The sequence below is a fragment of the Aegilops tauschii genome, chromosome 2 (assembly GCF_002575655.3).
Source record: "Aegilops tauschii subsp. strangulata cultivar AL8/78 chromosome 2, Aet v6.0, whole genome shotgun sequence".
In the NCBI taxonomy this organism is placed as follows: domain Eukaryota; kingdom Viridiplantae; phylum Streptophyta; class Magnoliopsida; order Poales; family Poaceae; genus Aegilops; species Aegilops tauschii.
In genome coordinates, this window is record NC_053036.3 from 236,003,052 (window position 1) to 236,024,237 (window position 21,186).

At 47.1% G+C, this 21,186-nt stretch overlaps 1 protein-coding gene across 1 annotated transcript; it reads left to right on the forward strand.

The window, feature by feature from the left end:
• The first annotated feature begins 4,163 nt into the window (after nucleotides 1-4,163).
• On the forward strand, nucleotides 4,164-4,949 carry LOC141040911 (uncharacterized). Its single transcript, XM_073507025.1, has one exon. It carries the CDS (start codon nucleotides 4,164-4,166, stop codon nucleotides 4,947-4,949), a length of 786 nt encoding a protein of 261 aa, XP_073363126.1.
• The last annotated feature ends 16,237 nt before the right edge of the window (nucleotides 4,950-21,186 follow it).

The window sequence follows — 21,186 nt, forward strand, 5'->3', positions numbered from 1 at the left end:
AGAATTTTAACATGTGTAAGTTTCTCCATAGTCTTCATTTGAATCATCTTCTAGTGTACATAGTGGTATTTCTTTACAGAGGGAGTAATTACATATGGACACACTTTCTTTTCGAATAGATTTGCCTGCAGTTTTTGGAAATTCATAAAATAACGACAATTATTTAACACATGTAGAAGATGAGAAGTGAAATACCTGGTCATTGAGAAGTTTGTTCTCTGTAACCTTTTTTGCTTCATTCGTCACTTCTGTTCCTTGGATTTCCAGTTTGCTTTATAAAGAAAATACTTGCATTATACTTTTGGTAAACTATTTGAACTTGTTTTCCAATATGGATCCTGCTGGAGGTGGCTTGATTTCGTGTAGAAGATGGTACCTGCTAGAGGTGGTGTTGTCGCTAGATGGAACTAATGATGTAGGTTGCGTCATTGCTGGCTGGAGTTGATCGGACAATCCTCAATATTATGTACAATGTCCTACAAGCTCAATAGTATTTAGTGGAAATAAAACTAAGTGGCTTGCCGAATTGAGCTTAAACTTGTTAGTTGGGCATATTTTGGCAACGCAAATATAAACTTATATATGTGCTATTAATTAGAACAATGGGATTCATGAAAAGAACGGGTGGATATGAACTTTTAGATGTGCTACAGAGTATTATTATTAATTAAAGAATAGAACAGTTCTTGGAAAAGAAGAGGCGTTGCATGCAAAGAGCGGTAGTATAGGTTTTAGAGAGTCGATACCTGCCTTGGCTTTGGTTGCCGCTAACGCTGCATAGTGCAAGAACAATTCCAATGGAGATGGTGGCTGTGCTAGAGCATCCCAGTTCTTTTTTACTGATCCGTCAGGTCTAACACCTGTGGCTGCTTGTCAGGTCCAACATCCGCATCGAGCAGCAGTGTGTCGGTTCGATGGGAGAAGTCGGTTTTCAGTCCCTCATGGAGGCCATGCAGTTTATGGCGTATGTCTGTGTCCAGGCCGGTGCTTTGTGGACAGACCTTCAAAATTCAGGACATCTTGAAGGAGAAAGGTAGGGTTCTCTTGAGGAAGTTTGGGTGCCTCGGTGTAGCAGGAATTGCTGAGTATATCTTGAAGGAGATCTTTCTTTCTGGTAAAGTATGTTTTGTTTATGTAGATGTCCATCTGTACTATAATCTGGTAGTAATGAAACAATAGTTTCTTCTCGGATGCATGTTCTGCTTTCATGTAAGATGTAACATCAGGTTGAATTGAAAAGGGAAATAAACATGGCGCTTCATGAACTTCTATACGTTCTACTTGTATGCGTTCTACAGGACTAATTAAAAGTACAAAATAGCTATGGGGAAAAAATAAGGACATGCATACAAAGAGCAGTATAGCTGTGCGTTGGATAGCTTGGGAGAATCGATCAACCTGCCTCTACTTCAGTCGTCGCTAACGCATGCCCGTGGGATCTACCTGGGATGTCTGGCCGATTCCTTCTGCATGGATGTGACGCCGTAGCGGGACAACGACGATCCCTACGGAGAACGCAGCTGGCGGCCGCCGACAGCGCTAGGTTATCACATTTTTTTACTCTGATCAAAGATTTGTTGGCAATCTAATTGGAGCTCAGGCATGATTTTTACGTGGGTCTAGGTACAAGCCGCACATGGCGGGGGCAGCCGTGGAAAGCATTAATGAAATTTATTGGCTGAGATTTAATTAACGTTAATGACAAATTAGATTCAACGGTTGGATCTTTCTAATTATTGTGGTAATTTTTAGCATATTTATCTATTTTTTGGTTAGCCCGTATATTACTTTTTATATATAAATAGGTTCTTTATATATGATTTCCCACTTCATTTAAAATAAGTAGATAGTCTTAGTTTATATCCATCACCATCCTATGCCATGTTCATCCATGATTAACCTCCATCTATAATTGTGGCATCCACTGAACATACCATATCTACTGCATGTTAATCCAATTAACTTGATCCATGTAGCACTGATATGTCTCCAACATATCAATAATTTTTTAAGTATTCATGCTTTATTTGCATCATTTATTTATGTTTTTGGCACAATATTTATTTTGACTAACCTATTAATCCAGTGCCAAAAGCAAGTTCTTGTTTTCTATTGTTTTTTCAAATATAAGTCAAAAATTCACGGAATCCGGAAGCTAAAAAAATGTGAATTGTTTATAGACAATATCGGATTTTTGGGTGAAGGAATCAACGTAAGGTGGTGCGCGAGGGCCCCACACAGCCTAGGGGCGCGACCAAGCCCTAGGTCGTGTGAGGTGGTTGTGTCAAGGCTCCTTAAGGCAGTTGATGCCCTTCTTTCACCGCAGGAAAGCTAATTTTTGGTAGGGGGATAGGGTCAAAAAATCATCCCGGGCGGAGTTATGAATCTCCGGATATTTAGGAAACGTGCTCAGCCACAGAAACAATTCTGAAACAGAGAAGAAAACAGAGGGAAAAAGAGGAGGAGAGATACAATGTTAGAGAGGCTCTCGCCCCTCCGGGAGCCATGGTGGCCATGAACAAGAGGGAAGAACCTCTCTCCATCTAGGACGGAGGCCACGGAGGAAGGAGGGGGCTCTTTCCCCCTCTCTCCCAATGGTGTCGGAGTGCCGCCGGGGGAACTATCATCACCGACATCTCCACCACCTTCCTCACTTCTATTCAGCGATCCACTTTCCCGCAACCCGCTGTAATCCCCTACTTGAACATCGATGCTATTGATTATTATGATGATGATTTATTGCATCTTCTTTATGTCCAAGTAGAGTATTGTTGTCCTATGGGTTAATTGTTGAATTGTTGTGATTGGTTTAAGTTGCATGTGGTTATGTTACTATCCTTTGGTGCCCATCATAGGAGCGGGCGCATGGACCACACGTTAGGGTTATTAGTATGTTTATAGGACTATGCATATGGCAGCAGGAGTGACTGAAACCTCACCTCACCATGGAAATTGATACATATGGGATTGAAGGGGGGGGGGGCAATATATATTAATATTATGGTTGTATTTACCTTAATGAACTTGTTAGTAATTGTGGATGTTTTCTAATAGCTCCAATCATAAGAACGTATGACTCAAAGTATGGATAGTATGTTAGCAGAGACTTCTCCCGCGTATAAACTTGCAATGATAATCGGTTTAGTAACTTAGCTAATTACCTAGGGACAATTCCGCACACCATACCACCACTATTTCTCACTCCCTATTTGTATTATATTGTATAATATTGTACTATTACTTAGGCAGCACTTAACTTTTATGTTCACGGTCGTTGTTATCTTGCAAAGCTATCCTTTCATACCCTAAAGTAGTTCTAGTTTTATTTGCTAGATAAAGCAAACGCTTGGTGTATGTAGGGTTGTATAAGTGGCATATTAATATTACCTTTAGCTCCATGTGGGTTCGACAATCCATACTTAGCCTCTCCATCATTGAAAAGTGCTATTGCACTTGGAGATTATCAGGCTCTTTTCTGGAGCCTTTGTTGGGGATCAAAAGTGTAAGGTGAATATTCTCATGTGCGCTTGTTGACTTTATCACTAAGTGAAATTTATTTTCCATTCTTGTTTTTTATCTTTAGATATGGGTAAAAAACGCAACTTACATGTTACTCATCATTCATCATCCCCTGTCCATCAGGATAGGAGCCACCGTGGCTTGTAGTTTTCTCACTATTTATTGCAGCAACTTCATAAGTCGATCAAGATTAGTCTGCAGGATTATAAGACGGCGTGCTTAGTAAGGTTACCACACTCTGTGTTCAATAGGAAGAGAATCAGGCCAACAGCCAAATCATGAAGGAATTACGTGCCACGAAGGACAAAGGAGGCTTGATAACAATGTGGTGGCCCAAACCCACTTCTCAGAGTCCACGTGTTGTACAGGGTGCTTCATCGCCAACAAGGTATTTTAGCTTCGTCTGGCTCCTGTTCAGGAAGCCGAATAGAAGTGGATGTTGGAAGACCTCGTCCTCTCACGAGCCAGACTCGGGCACGTCTGCACGCCCACTACCCACGCGATGATCGTGGCCACGTAGAGCTAGGCCACGACCCCCTCTCTGTTGTACTCTCCTGTATATAAAGGGCCATGCCCTATGATCAATACAATGCGGTGAATATTACCTTTCTACTTCACCAGAGCCAGTTCTTTCCTTCCTGTCCATGGCCGGCTCTCATGCCTCCGACGCCGGCTCTGACTCCGGGGAACTGCCCCATGGCAGCGCGCCGTTGCCTGCTACTTTTCCCCCTCCCACCTCCTCTCCACTACCCACCACCATCAGTCCGCTACCCATTAGCACCGCTCCCCCAGCCACCGCTTCGCTGAACCTCACCGTGTCACCGCTGGGGGCAGCCCTCTCTGACGGCGCCTCCTCCTCCACTGCGCCGCCGCCATCGATCCACGCCGTCAACATCGGGGCGCACATCGACTTCAAGCTGGATCCCATCTCCGACAACTACTCGAAGTGGCGCCGCATCATGTCCTTCATCCTTCGCAAGTCCAGCGTGGAGAGCCACGTCCTCGTCCACTCCGAGCCCCTCCAGCAGACGGCTCAGTGGCGCTATGATGATCTTCAGATCCTTCTCATGATCTACGGTACGATTACCGATGAGCTCTATGATGTCATTTCTGCCAAAGATATCACCGCATATCACGCCTGGGTTCTCCTCGATGCCTTCTTCCGCGATAACCTCGCGGGCCGCGCCGTTCACGTCGGCGCCGCGTTCCGGTCCACGGTCCAGGGTGACCTCTGGATCGGTGAGTTCTGCCGGCGCCTCAAGGCGCTAGCCGACGAGCTCGACAACCTCGACGAGCACGTCTCAGACAAGACTCTGACCCTGGAGCTCATCCGCGGGCTCTCTCCGCGGTTCCAGGTGATGGCGTCGCTGCTGCCGATGCAGGTCCCGTTTCCCAACTTCGTCCAGGCCCGCTCCAGGCTGATGCTGTAGGAAATCAACCTGGACGCACGTGCCCGCACCGTGGGGACCACCGCCCTCAACGCCACCACCGGCGGCTCCTCCTCGGGCGCTGGCGGCTCGGGGACCGCCGGATCAGGAGACCGCGGGGCGCAGCAGCAGCCACGCCAGGCAGATCGCTCTGTCCCCTCCGAACGCGGGGGGCGCGGCCGTGGACGCGGCCGCGGCCGTGGACGCGGCTACGGTGGCCGTGGCGGGCCCCCAACCGCTTCCCTCCCGTCGCAGCAGTCCTGGATGGGGTATTTCGCTCCGTGGGGCACGCCGTTCCCTCCCGCTGGTCGCGCTCCCTAGGTGCCGACCAACGCCGCGGCGTGCTCAGTCCACGACCCGGCGTCCCGCACCAGGCCTACCCCATGGTCTACGGCGCGCCTCCGACGTACGGCACGGCTCCACCATACGGCACAGCACCGTCACCACCCCAGCTCGCCGCTCCACCACCACCCTCATGGGACCAGATTGGGCTGCTCCACACCGACATGAACAACATGTCCCTGCAGCCTGCTGGTGCCGGAGAGTGGTACCTCGACATGGGCGCCTCGAGCCACATCACCAACAACGCAGGTAACTTGAGCTCGTCTTGTTTTTCTTCAGAGCACCCATCCATCCTGGTAGGCGATGGTTCATACATGTATGTTCTGTCCACCGGCACCGCTTCCCTCCCACCCCGCCCATTCTCTCTCAACCATGTTCTTTTCTCCCCTTCCGTCATTAAGAACCTTCTCTCTGTTCGACAATTTACCACTGACAATTCCATTTCTGTTGAGTTTGCCCCTCATGGCTTTCTTGTGAAGGATCTGGCGACCAGGACACCTCTCGTGAGGTCAAATAGCTCCACCGGCCTCTACCCGTTCTTCGGCGAGTCACCTACCGCTCTCACCGTCGACGTGGGCGCCCTGTGGCATCGGCGCTTATGGCATCCTAGCTGCGCCTCCTTATCTAGCTTAGCTAAAGATTTCCTTTCATGTACTCCTAGCATTCCTCCCCCGGCCACTTGTTAGGGCGGCAGCCACGGCTACCTTTTCCTACCTCTACATTTACTACTTCTCCATTTCAGCTTATCCATAGTGACTTGTGGACATGATAGAGGCGAGGGTGTCCCGATCTTTCGATGAGATGATAACTATCGATTTGGTGGAGACGACTTTGACGATCCGACTACAAACGTGCACGACGTTGCGCCTTAGCAATCGCTAAACCAATCTCCTGAGGTTACTGACGATGCCGGAAGCACGATCAGCCTGACCACGAAGGTCTATTCCTGCAAGCAATCGAAGAACGAGCAAGAATATGATAAAGCAATCTGAATATTGCGAATATATATGAAGTATTGATAATGGTGGGGATCCGTAAGCGGTCTTGGTCTGGTCGTTGGACACGAACGAAGTACACGAAGTTGCAATGGCTAACTTTTAACTAAACAAATCCCCAGGAAAAAGCTACTAGATGGATCTACTTATATAGGAGCAAGGGGTGGCGGCCAAGGAGGTGGGAGGACGTCCCAAGGCAGCCTAAAACCAACCCTAGGTCGTACAAGGCTCATGGGCCCAAGTGGAGGTGATGCAACACCTTTGGACTTGTAGTTTGACTCGGATTCTGGTGCAACGTCAGATTGTTTCGACCATAACTCAATGCTCCGGACGAATTTAAAGGTGAATCCAATTGGGTTGGAAAGAGCACGAAATCTAGTTTCCAACAAAAAAAGAATCACCCAATTCGGAGTCCGTATGAAAAAGTTGTTGGCGTTTTGAGTCAGGTATGTCTGTGCAGTCCGAATCTGAATCCAGAACGTGAGAGACTTCCGTATCAACTCTTGGAATGTGCATCTCGCGCTTGTTCTCCTTGTGCGCAACACGTCGTTTTTTTTCCTGTTCAGCTTTGCAAGCAAGATGAAATAAATGGTCCATAGGATAACACTCTTCATGTATTAGTATCTCCTGAATGTCATGATTTAATCCTCCCCAAAATCTATCCATAAAATCTTCTTCACTTTCTTCTAAAGAGGAATGCAGCAAGGTAGTTTGTAAAGTATCATAATATTTCGTTACGGTGTCACTACCTTGTTTTAAATGTTGCAACTTTGTAATCATGTCACGAGTATAATAAGCGGGAACGAATGTATGTCGCATGGCAAGTTTCAAATCATCCCAAGTAGTAGGTATATCATTAGGGTGTAACCGACAATATTCACTCCACCAAACTACAGCATAACCAGTGAAAGAACCAACCGCAACCTTAACTTTTTTACGTACATCAAAATTATTGGAAGCAAATATATTATTTAGGTCAAACTCCCATTCAATATATAAAGCAGGTCTAAAACGGCCATTAAATGGTGGTATAGAAACATTAACCTGATCATGTGCATTTGGATGTTTGTGCACCTCTCGTGACGGTTGTGGTATTTGCATAGGTGATGGCACATCTCCCACGATCGACAAACCCCATGAATTGACTCTAGATCCTGTCATGATTAGTAGAAACAAGAAACAAAATTCAAGAATAATGTTCCTATGAACTACTAGGATGTGGTGGTAAAGCGCTCACAGTAAAGCAAATATCAATATCTTACAAGTTCTTACCAAGCAGCAGGTGGTGACAGGCAACCAGCGGTGTCAAATAACTCCAAAGATTGAGTAAAGCGATTGCCAGGGGAACGTACGTATACACGGTGTAGAAATATGTGGAGCTGGGTTGGCTATATATGGTAGCAAAATATTAGCACTAATCAATTCAGAGATGCAATGTTGAATAAACGCTCAACGACGGTACTGTGCTGGTCCTAGGCTAGACCGGACTAGAGACGCGAGCCTAGAACACTAATGAGGTCACGGCGTAGCACAACTAGCATCAATGAAGGATACTAAGTAGCTCTGGACAGCAAGATATAAGTGAAGATCACAACGGCAGTAAAGATAATGATGAAAAACAACTGCCAAGCAGGATATACAACAACTCTCTCCAACTTTCCTCTTGAAAAGTTTGTGCCAATTTTCTGATAAATTTTTTCAAAGAATGCTACTAACTCAAGCTTTCCAATGCAAAAAGAATCACTCAATTCCGAGTTGATATGAGGAGTCAAAGAATTCTGAAACTGGCTTGAAAAACTGGAATAAGCTGTGTCCGCGAACTTCGGAGGGCAAAAAGACCTATTTAGAAGACGATTTTGAGGTATCAAATATTGAACTAGTCTCTGCAACTATTTAGATGCGGCTCGTCGCTAGCTTTCATTTGAGTACTCGCGGAGCCAAAACGGACTTCGTATGAGGAAGTTATGCCTGTTTTACTAAACAGTGCACAAAACAGATTCCAATCCGAATTCAACTACGAGATTGAGTCTAGATAGATCCGAATTTTGTTTTTTTTCTTCTCTTTTTTTTTCCTCACACTTTTTTTTCTTTTTCTTTCTCTTTTTTTTCTCTGTCTTTTTTTTCTATCCCTCTTTCCAAGACAAACTAGATAAGATGCAGATTGGATCAAGCGAAGATGTGAACGACCTTAACTATGACTGCGACAATGAACTATGGGTAGCACGTGGTAGAAAGTGATGGATGGTGTGGTGGACAGCGGAAGGGATAACGATGCAGCGGCGACGTGACTAATGTGAACAGAACTCGAAACTCTAAACGAACTAGACCCTAAGACCAGCAACTCGACACGATGATGCAAACGATAATTCAATAATGCAAACAATGAAAAGAAAATTGCAAAGGCTCAGACTGGCTTGGACAAAAGGATGAATAGATCTAACTTTTTTGTGGCTTTTTCTTGGACAATAGGTAAGAAAATAAATCTAATCTAGGGGAAACTGGAAATTCTCACCGAGCAACCTGAAAACTGATACCGCTTGATAGAGGCGAGGGTGTCCCGATCTTTCGATGAGATGATAACTATCGATTTGGTGGAGACGACTTTGACGATCCGACTACAAACGTGCACGACGTTGCGCCTTAGCAATTGCTAAACCAATCTCCTGAGGTTACTGACGATGCCGGAAGCACGATCAGCCTGACCACGAAGGTCTATTCTTGCAAGCAATCGAAGAACGAGCAAGAATATGATAATGCAATCTGAATATTGCGAATATATATGAAGTATTGATAATGGTGGGGATCCGTAAGTGGTCTTGGTCTGGTCGTTGGACACAAACGAAGTACACGAAGTTGCAATGGCTAACTTTTAACTAAACAAATCCCCAGGAAAAAGCTACTAGATGGATCTACTTATATAGGAGCAAGGGGTGGCGGCCAAGGAGGTGGGAGGACGTCCCAAGGCAGCCTAAAACCAACCCTAGGTCGTACAAGGCTCATGGGCCCAAGTGGAGGTGATGCAACACCTTTGGACTTGTAGTTTGACTCGGATTCTGGTGCAACGTCAGATTGTTTCGACCATAACTCAATGCTCCGGACGAATTTAAAGGTGAATCCAATTGGGTTGGAAAGAGCACGAAATCTAGTTTCCAACAAAAAACGAATCACCCAATTCGGAGTCCGTATGAAAAAGTTGTTGGCGTTTTGAGTCAGGTATGTCTGTGCAGTCCGAATCTGAATCCAGAATGTGAGAGACTTGGACTCTATCTTCTCTTGGCCCAAAAGTGACGTGAGAGGACTTTTTGAACAGAACCTAAACTTCTCCTTTTGCCTTATCTTCATATGTGGATTGTAAAAATGTCCCATACACCTGCAATTAGACAAAACACAAAAGTGTGTGAAGTATTTTTGTTCTGGATAACATAAATAGATTATTGAATAGTTTGCACTAGAAATCACCTGACAAATATGCATGTATGCAATATTTTTGGTCGTATCCAAGGTAGTCATGTCCTCATCAGGACATCACCAGTTCCTAGCTATTCCGGCTATGCATATTATTTAATCGTAGTTGATGATTTTAGCCATTACTCATGGAGCTTCCCCCTCCGTCACAAATCAGATGCTACTGACATTCTCGTACACTTTTATGCCTATGTGCTCACGCAGTTTCATCTTTGCATTCAGTGTATTCATTGTGACAACGGGGGTGAATTCCTCAACGTTCGTTTACGCTCCTTCCTCTCTGAGAATGGCATCTCTCTCTGTCTCTCCTGCCCGCACACCTCCCCCCAAAATGGCAAAGCTGAGAGGGCCATCCGCACCACTAACGACATCATGCGCACCCTCCTTCTCCAAGCTCATATGCCGCCGGAATTTTGGGTAGAAAGCCTCAACACTGTTGGGGAACATAGTAATTTCAAAATTTTCCTACGCACACGCAAGATCATGGTGATGCATAGCAATAAGAGGGGAGAGTGTTGTCCACGTACCCTCGTAGACCGAAAGCGGAAGCGTTATGACAACGCGGTTGATGTAGTTGTACGTCTTCACGATCGACCGATCCTAGCACCGAAATTACGGCACCTCCGCGATCTGCACACGTTCGGCTCGGTGACGTCCCACGAACTCACGATCCAGCAGAGTGTCGAGGGAGAGCTCCGTCAGCACGACGGTGTGATAACGGTGATGATGAAGCTACCGGCGCAGTGATTCGCCTAAGCACTACGATGATATGACCGAGGTGGATTATGGTGGAGGGGGCACCGCACACGGCTAAGGGATCAATGATCAACTTGTCTGTTCTAGGGTGCCCCTCGGCCCCCGTATATAAAGGAGCAAGGGGGAGGCCGGCCGGCCCTTGGGGCGCGCCAAGGAGGGGGAGGAGTCCTCCTCCTAGTAGGAGTAGGACTCCCCCTTTCCTAGTCCAACTAGGAGGAGGAAGGGGGAAGGAAGGAGAGGGAGCGGAGAAGGAAAGGGGGGCGCGCCCCCCTCCCTAGTCCAATTCAGACTCCCTATAGGGAGGGGGCGCGGCGCCCCTTGTGGGCTGCCTCCCCTCTTCCCTATGGCCCATGTAGGCCCAATAGTCCCCCCCGGGGGGTTCCGATAGCCCCCCGGTACTCCGATAATTATCCGGTGACCCCCGGAACTCATCCGGTGTCCGAATATAGTCATCCAATATATCAATCTTTATGTCTCGACCATTTCGAGACTCCTCGTCATGTCCGTGATCACATCCGGGACTCTGAACTATCTTTGGTACATCAAAACACATAAACTCATAATACCGATCGTCACCGAACGTTAAGCGTGCGGACCCTACGGGTTCGAGAACTATGTAGACATGACCGAGACACGTCTCCGGTCAATACCCAATAGCGGAACCTGGATGCTCATATTAGCTCCCACATATTCTACAAAGATCTTTATCGGTCAAACCGCATAACAACATACGGTGTTCCCTTTGTCATCGGTATGTTACTTGCCCGAGATTCGATCATCGGTATCTCAATACCTAGTTCAATCTCGTTACCGGTAAGTCTCTTTACTCGTTCCGTAATGCATCATCCTATAACTAACTCATTAGTCACATTGCTTGCAAGGCTTATAGTGATGTGCATTATCGAGAGGGCCCAGAGATACCTCTTCTACAATCGGAGTGACAAATCCTAATCTTGATCTATGCCAACTCAACAAGTACCATCGGAGACACCTGTAGAGCACCTTTATAATCACCCAGTTACGTTGTGATGTTTGGTAGCACACAAAGTGTTCCTCCGGTATTCGGGAGTTGCATATTCTCATAGTCATAGGAACATGTATAAGTCATGAAGAAAGCAATAGCAATATACTAAACGATCAAGTGCTAAGCTAACGGAATGGGTCAAGTCAATCACATCATTCTCTAATGATGTGATCCCGTTAATCAAATGACAACTCATGTCTATGGCTAGGAAACTTAACCATCTTTGATTCAACGAGCTAGTCAAGTACATGCATACTAGTGACACTCTGTTTGTCTATGTATTCACACATGTACTAAGTTTCCGGTTAATACAATTCTAGCATGAATAATAAACATTTATCATGATATAAGGAAATATAACTAACAACTTTATTATTGCCTCTAGGGCATATTTCCTTCAGTCTCCCACTTGCACTAGAATCAATAATCTAGATTACACAGTAATGATTCTAACACCCATGGAGTCTTGGTGTTGATCATGTTTTGCTCGTGAGAGAGGTTTAGTCAACGGGTCTGCAACATTCAGATCCGTATGTATCTTGCAAATCTCTATGTCTCCCTCCTTGACTTGACCGCGGATGGAATTGAAGCGTCTCTTGATGTGCTTGGTTCTCTTGTGAAATCTGGATTCCTTTGCCAAGGCAATTGCACCAGTATTGTCACAAAAGATTTTCATTGGACCCGATGCACTAGGTATGACACCTAGATCGGATATGAACACCTTTATCCAGGCTCCTTCATTTGCTGCTTCCGAAGCAGCTATGTACTCCGCTTCACACGTAGATCCCGCCACGACGCTTTGCTTAGAACTGCACCAACTGATAGCTCCACCGTTCAATATAAACACGTATCCGGTTTGTGACTTAGAGTCATCCGGATCGGTGTCAAAACTTGCATCGACGTAACCATTTACGACGAGCTCTTTGTCACCTCCATAAATGAGAAACATATCCTTAGTCCTTTTCAGGTATTTCAGGATGTTCTTGACCGCTGTCCAGTGATCCACTCCTGGATTACTTTGGTACCTCCCTGCTAAACTGATAGCAAGGCACACATCAGGTCTTGTACACAGCATTGCATACATGATAGAGCCTATGGCTGAAGCATAGGGAACACCTTTCATTTTCTTTCTATCTTCTGCAGTGGTCGGGCATTGAGTCTGACTCAACTTCACACCTTGTAACACAGGCAAGAACCCTTTCTTTGCTTGATCCATTTTGAATCTTTTCAAAACTTTATCAAGGTATGTGCTTTGTGAAAGTCCAGTTAAGCGTCTTGATCTATCTCTATAGATCTTGATGCCCAATATATAAGCAGCTTCACCGAGGTCTTTCATTGAAAAACTCTTTCAAGTATCCTTTTATGCTATCCAAAAATTCTATATCATTTCCAATCAACAATATGTCATCCACATATAATATTAGAAATGCTATAGAGCTCCCACTCACTTTCTTGTAAATACAGGCTTCTCCAAAAGTCTGTATAAAACCATATGCTTTGATCACACTATCAAATCCATTCAGGAATGCAGTCTTTACATCCATTTGCCAAATTTCATAATCATAAAATGCAGCAATTGCTAACATGATTCGGACGGACTTAAGCTTCGCTACGGGTGAGAAGGTCTCATCGTAGTCAACTCCTTGAACTTGTCAAAAACCTTTCACAACAAGTCGAGCTTTGTAGACAGTAACATTACCGTCAGCGTCAGTCTTCTTCTTGAAGATCCATTTATTCTCGATGGCTTGCCGATCATCGGGCAAGTCAACCAAAGTCCACACTTTTTTCTCATACATGGATCCCATCTCAGATTTCATGGCCTCAAGCCATTTCATGGAATCTGGGCTCATCATCGCTTCCTCATAGTTCGTAGGTTCGTCATGGTCAAGTAACATGACCTCCAGAACAGGATTTCCGTACCACTCTGGTGCGGATATTACTCTGGTTGACCTACGAGGTTCGGTAGTAACTTGATCTGAAGTTACATGATCATCATCATTAGCTTCCTCACTAATTGGTGTAGGAGTCACCGAAACAGATTTCTGTGATGAACTACTTTCCAATAAGGGAGTAGGTACAGTTACCTCATCAAGTTCTACTTTCCTCCCACTCATTCTTTCGAGAGAAACTCCTTCTCTATAAAGGATCCATTCGTAGCAACGAATGTCTTGCCTTCGAATCTGTGATAGAAGGTGTACCCAACAGTCTCCTTTGGGTTTCCTATGAAGACACATTTCTCCGATTTGGGTTCGAGCTTATCAGGTTGAAGCTCTTTCACATAAGCATCGCAGCCCCAAACTTTAAGAAACGACAACTTTGGTTTCTTGCCAAACCATAGTTCATAAGGTGTCGTCTCAACGGATTTAGATGGTGCCCTATTTAACGTGAATGCAGCCGTCTCTAAAGCATAACCCCAAAACGATAGTGGTAAATCAGTAAGAGACATCATAGATCGCACCATATCTAGTAAAGTACGATTACGACGTTCGGACACACCATTACGCTGTGGTGTTCCGGGTGGCGTGAGTTGCGAAACTATTCCGCATTGTTTGAAATGAAGACCAAACTCGTAACTCAAATATTCTGCTCCATGATCAGATCGTAGAAACTTTATTTTCTTGTTACGATGATTTTCCACTTCACTCTAAAATTCTTTGAACTTTTCAAATGTTTTAGACTTATGCTTCATCAAGTAGATATACTCATATCTGCTCAAATCATCTGTGAAGGTGAGAAAATAACGATACCCGCCGCGAGCCTCAACATTCATCGGACCACATACATTAGTATGTATGATTTCCAGCAATCTGTTGCTCGCTCCATTGTTCCGGAGAACGGAGTTTTAGTCATCTTGCCCATGAGGCATGGTTCGCAAGTACCAAGTGATTCCAAAAGTCCATCAGAATGGAGTTTCATGCGCTTTGCACCAATATGACCCAAACGGCAGTGCCACCAATAAGTTGCACTATCATTATCAACTCTGCATCTTTTGGCTTCAATATTATGAATATGTGTATCATTACTATCGAGATTCAATAAAAATAGACGACTCTTCAAGGGTGCATGACCATAAAAGATATTACTCATATAAATAGAACAACCATCATTCTCTGATTTAAATGAATAACCGTCTCGCATCAAACAAGATCCAGATATAATGTTCATGCTTAACGCTGGCACTAAATAACAATTACTCAGGTCTAAAACTAATCCCGAAGGTAGATGTAGAGGTAGTGTGCCGACTGCGATCACATCGACTTTGGAACCATTTCCCACGCGCATTGTCACCTCGTCCTTAGCCAATCTTCGCTTAATCCATAGTCCCTGTTTCGAGTTGCAAATATTAGCAACAGAACCAGTATCAAATACCCAGGTGCTATTGCGAGTATTAGTAAGGTACACATCAAAAACATGTATATCACATATACCTTTGTTCACCTTGCCATCCTTCTTATCCGCCAAATACTTGGGGCAGTTCCGCTTCCAGTGACCAGTCCCTTTGCAGTAGAAGCACTCAGTCTCAGGCTTAGGTCCAGACTTGGGCTTCTTCACTTGAGCAGCAACTTGCTTGCCGTTCTTCTTGAAGTTCCCCTTCTTCCCTTTACCCCTTTTTCTTGAAACTGGTGGTCTTGTTAACCATCAACACTTGATGCTCCTTGATTTCTACCTCCGCAGCCTTTAGCATTGCGAAGAGTTCGGGAATTGTCTTATCCATCCCTTGCATGTTATAGTTCATCACGAAGCTCTTGTATCTTGGTGGCAGTGATTGAAGAATTCTGTAAATGACACTATCATCAGGAAGATTAACTCCCAATTGAATCAAGTGATTGTTATACCCAGACATTTTGAGTATATGCTCACTGACAGAACTATTCTCCTCCATCTTGCAGCTGTAGAACTTATTGGAGACTTCATATCTCTCAATCCGGACATTTGCTTGAAATATTAACTTCAACTCCAGGAACATCTCATATGCTCCATGACGTTCAAAACATCGTTGAAGTCCCGGTTCTAAGCCGTAAAGCATGGCACACTGAACTATCGAGTAGTCATCAGCTTTGTTCTGCCAGACGTTCATAACATCTGGCGTTGCTCCTGCAGCGGGTTTGGCACTTAGCGGTGCTTCCAGGACCTAATTCTTCTGTGCAGCAATGAGGACAATCCTCAAGTTACGGACCCAGTCCGTGTAGTTGCTACCATCATCTTTCAACTTAGCTTTCTCCAGGAACGCATTAAAATTCAACGGAACAACAGCACAGGCCATCTATCTACAACAACATAGACATGCAAAATACTATCAGATACTAAGTTCATGATAAACTAAAGTCCAATTAATCAAATTACTTAAGAACTCCCACTTAGATAGACATCCCTCTAATTATCTAAGTGATCACGTGATCCAAATCAACATAAACCATGTCTGATCATCACGTGAGATGGAGTAGTTTTCAATGGTGAACATCACTATGTTGATCATATCTACTATATGATTCACGCTCGACCTTTCAGTCTCAGTGTTCCGAGGCCATATCTGCATATGCTAGGCTCATCAAGTTTAACCCGAGTATTCCGCGTGTGCAAAACTGGCTTGCACCCGTTGTATGTGAACGTAGAGCTTATCACACCCGATCATCACGTGGTGTCTCGGCACGACAAACTGTCGCAACGGTGCATACTCAGGGAGAACACTTATACCTTGAAATTTAGTGAGAGATCATCTTATAATGCTTCCGCCGGACTAAGCAAATAAGATGCATAAAGGATAAACATCACATGCAATCAAAATATGTGACATGAGATGGCCATGATCATCTTGCGCCTTTGATCTCCATCGCCAAAATACCGTCATGATCTCTATCATCACCGGCATGACACCATGATCTCCATCATCTTGATCTCTATCAACGTGCCGTCACATGGTCGTCTCGCCAACTATTGCTCTTGCAACTATTGCTATCGCATAGCGATAAAGTAAAGCAATTATTTGGCGCTTGCAACTTATGCAATAAAGAGACAACCATAAGGCTTCTGCCAGTTGCCGATAATTTCAAAAACATGATCATCTCATGCAACAATTTATATCTCATCATGTATTGACCATATCATATCACAACATGCCCTGCAAAAACAAGTTAGACGTCCTCTACTTTGTTGTTGCAAGTTTTACATGGCTGCTACGGGCTGAGCAAGAACCATTCTTACCTATGCATCAAAACCACAATGATTTTTCGTCAAGTATGTGATGTTTTAACCTTCAACAAGGACCGGGCGTAGCCACACTCGATTCAACTAAAGTTGGAGAAACTGACACCCGCCAGCCACCTGTGCGCGAAGCACGTCGGTAGAACCAGTCTCGCGTAAGCGTACGCGTAATGTCGGTCCGGGCCGCTTCATCCAACAATACCGCTGAATCAAAGTATGACATGCTGGTAAGCAGTATGACTATTATCGCCCACAACTCACTTGTGTTCTACTCGTGCAGATAACATCTACGCATAGACCTGGCTCAGATGCCACTGTTGGGGAACGTAGTAATTTCAAAATTTTCCTACGCACACGCAAGATAATGGTGATGCATAGCAACGAGAGGGGAGAGTGTTGTCCACGTACCCTTGTAGACCAAAAGCGGAAGCGTTATGACAACACGGTTGATGTAGTCGTATGTCTTCACGATCGACCGATCCTAGCACCGAAAGTACGGCACCTCCGCGATCTGCACACGTTCGGCTCGGCGACGTCCTACGAACTCACGATCCAACAGAGTGTCGAGGGAGAGCTTGTCAGCACGACGGCGTGATAACGGTGATGATGAAGCAACCGGCGCAGGGCTTCGCCTAAGCACTACGACGGTATGACCGAGGTGGATTATGGTGGAGGGGGCACCGCACACGGCTAAGGGATCAATGATCAACTTGTCTGTTCTAGGGTGCCCCCTGCCCCCGTATATAAAGGATCAAGGGGGGAGGCCGGCCGTCCCTTGGGGTGCGCCAAGGAGGGGGAGGAGTCCTCCTCCTAGTAGGAGTAGGACTCCCCCTTTCCTAGTCCAACTAGGAGGAGGAAGGGGGAAGGGAGGAGAGGGAGAGGAGAAGGAAGGGGGGGGCGCCCCCCTCCCTAGTCCAATTCGGACTCCCTATAGGGAGGGGCGCGGCTGCCCCTTGTGGCCTGCCTCCCCTCTTCCCTATGGCCCATGTAGGCCCAGTAGTCCCCCCGGGGGTTCCGATAACCCCCCGGCACTCCGATAATTATCCGGTGAACCCCGGAACTCATCCGGTGTCCGAATATAGTCATCCAATATATCAATCTTTATGTCTCGACCATTTCGAGACTCCTCGTCATGTCCGTGATCACATCCGGGACTTCGAACTACCTTCGGTACATCAAAACACATAAACTCATAATACCGAACGTTAAGCGTGCGGACCCTACGGGTTCGAGAACTATGTAGACATGACCGAGACACGTCTCCGGTCAATAACCAATAGCGGAACCTGGATGCTCATATTAGCTCCCACATATTCTACAAAGATCTTTATCGGTCAAACCGCATAACAACATACGTTGTTCCCTTTGTCATCGGTATGTTACTTGCCCGAGATTCGATCGTCGGTATCTCAATGCCTAGTTCAATCTCGTTACCGGTAAGTCTCTTTACTCGTTCCGTAATGCATCATCCCGCAACTAACTCATTAGTCACATTGCTTGCAAGGCTTATAGTGATGTGCATTACCGAGAGGGCCCAGAGATACCTCTCCAACAATCGGAGTGACAAATCCTATTCTCGATCTATGCCAACTCAACAAACACCATCGGAGACACCTGTAGAGCACCTTTATAATCATCCAGTTACGTTGTGGCGTTTGGTAGCACACAAAGTGTTCCTCCGGTATTCGTGAGTTGCATAATCTCATAGTCATAGGAACATGTATAAGTCATGAAGAAAGCAATAGCAGAAAACTAAACGAGCAAGTGCTATGCTAACGGAATGGGTCAAGTCAATCACATCATTCTCCTAATGATGTGATCCCGTTAATCAAATGACAACCCATGTCTATGGCTAGGAAACTTAACCATCTTTGATCAACGAGCTAGTCAAGTAGAGGCATACTAGTGACACTCTGTTTGTCTATGTATTCACACATGTACTAAGTTTCCGGTTAATACAATTCTAGCATGAATAATAAACATTTATCATGATATAAGAAAATACAAATAACAACTTTATTATTGCCTCTAGGGCATATTTCCTTCAAACACTGCCACTGATCTCCTCAACATTCGTCCATCACGAGCCATTGACAACAACACTCCTCATTTTACGTTGCATGGCGTACCCCCCACGTACGATCATTTGCATACCTTTGGGTGCCTCTGTTACCCTAACCTCTACGCCACCACTCCCCACAAATTAGCCCCGCGCTCACGTCATTGCGTCCTCCTCGGTCTCCCTCGTGAGCACAAAGGCTATCGTTGCCTTGACCTCGAGACGCGGCAAGTAATCACTTCCCGACACGTCATTTTCGACGAGAGTGTTTTCCCATACACTGATGCCACACCAGCCTCCCACGCCACAAACAATCCCGTGACCAGATCCCCATACCCGATCCTCCTCGATTACCCCGCACCCAATCCGACTGCACCCACTGGCGCACCTACCTCGTACGCCCCAACCAACCCAATGCCCCCCATCCCCTCCGGGATCGCCGCCCGCCAGACCTGCACGCCCATCTCCACCGGGATCAGCACGCACTACCCCACCCCCCACGTGCGGCTCACCACCCGCCAATCCCGTACCTTCCCCTAGCCCGCTGTCGGCCACTTGCGACAGCGACCCCCTGGCCAGTTCATGCTCGGCACTTGGCCGTCCCTTGCCCCCCCTCCCGCGCCATTCCAATCACGCCGCGTCGTAACGCCCAGACCATGCAGACTCGGGGCAAGTCCGGTTTTCTGCAACCCAAAGCCCTCTTCTCACCTCATTCTCTCGTCGCCGAGGCCACCAGTACTGCCATCTCGCCCATCCCTTCTGCCTACAAACAAGCTCTTAAGGATGCGAACTGGTACGCCGCCATGTGTGATGAGTATCGTGCTCTGTTGCAAAACAATACGTGGTCTCTTGTTGCTCGTCCTGCAGGTGCTCATACGATGACAGGGAAGTGGGTCTTTCGCCACAACCTGCATCCTGACGGCACTCTCGCCCGTTACAAAGCGAGATGGGTGCTCCGCGGGTTCATTCAGCGACCCGGCATCGACTTCGGCAAGACCTTCAGTCCGGTGGTGAAGCCAGCGACGATACGGGTCTTCCTCAGCCTCGCCGTGTCGTCGGACTGGCCCATTCACCAACTGGACGTGAAGAACGCCTTCTTACACGGCGAGCTCGACTCCATCGTCTACAGCCAGCAACCCTCGGGGTTTGTCGACGCCGCTCGGCCCACGCACGTCTGCTAGCTCCGCAAGTCTCTCTATGGGCTGCGCCAGGCGCCGCGGGCATGGTTCCACCGCTTCCACGACTTCATCCTGTCACTCGGCTTCCATGCGTCCAAATGCGACCCATCGCTCTTCATACTCCACAGCGTCGCCGGCACCACGTATCTCTTGTTGTACGTAGACGATATCCTACTCACCGCCAGCTCCACCCACCTGCTGCACTCCACCATAGCCCCTCTGCACGCTGAGTTCGCCATGACCGATCTCGGCGAGCTGCACCACTTCCTCGGCATCACCACGCACCGCACCAGCTCCGGGCTTTTCCTCTCGCAGCAGCAGTACGCCCTCGAGATACTCGATCGCGCCGCCATGCTCAATTGCAAGCCCGTCGCCACGCCAGCCGACACCAAAAACAAGCTCTTGTCGCTCGCCGGCGCTCCCATCTCCGACCGCGCGCTGTATCAGAGTTTGGCTGGCGCCTTGCAATACCAGACACTGACGCAGCCGGACCTCGCCTATGCCGTGCAGCAATTATGCTTGTTCATGCATGATCTGCGTGAGGCACATTTCACTCTTCTCAAGCGCGTGTTGCGGTACGTGCGCGGCTCCGCTCACCTCGGGCTTCACCTACGACGCGGCAGCAGCGGCACCAACCTCGTGGCTTACTCCGACGCCGACTGGGCAGGATGCCCGGACACACGGCGCTCTACGTGAGGCTTCTGCGTCTTCCTCGGCGACAATCTCGTCTCTTGGTCCTCCAAGAGGCAGCACACGGTGTCGCGCTCAAGCGCGGAGGCCGAGTACCGCGCGGTGGCGCACGCCGTGGCTGACACATGCTGGCTTCGTCAACTCCTTCATGAGCTGCACCGGCCGCCGGCAAACGCGAGATCGTCTACTGCGACAACGTCAGCGCCATGTACCTCTCCTCCAACCCAATACAGCACCAGCGCACCAAGCACGTGGAGATCGACCTCCACTTCGTCTGCGAGCGCGTGTCCTTTGGCGACATGCGCATACTCCACGTGCCCTCGACGTCCCAATTTACAGACATCTTCACCAAGGGGCTGCCGACTGCCATCTTCACTGAGTTCCGGTCCAGCCTCAACATCGTCAAAGACCGTGCTGTGGCTGCGGGGGCTGTTGGAAGACCTCGTCCTCTCATGAGCCAGACTCGGGCACGTTTGCACGCCCACTACCCACGCGGTGATCGTGGCCACGTAGAGCTAGGCCATGACCC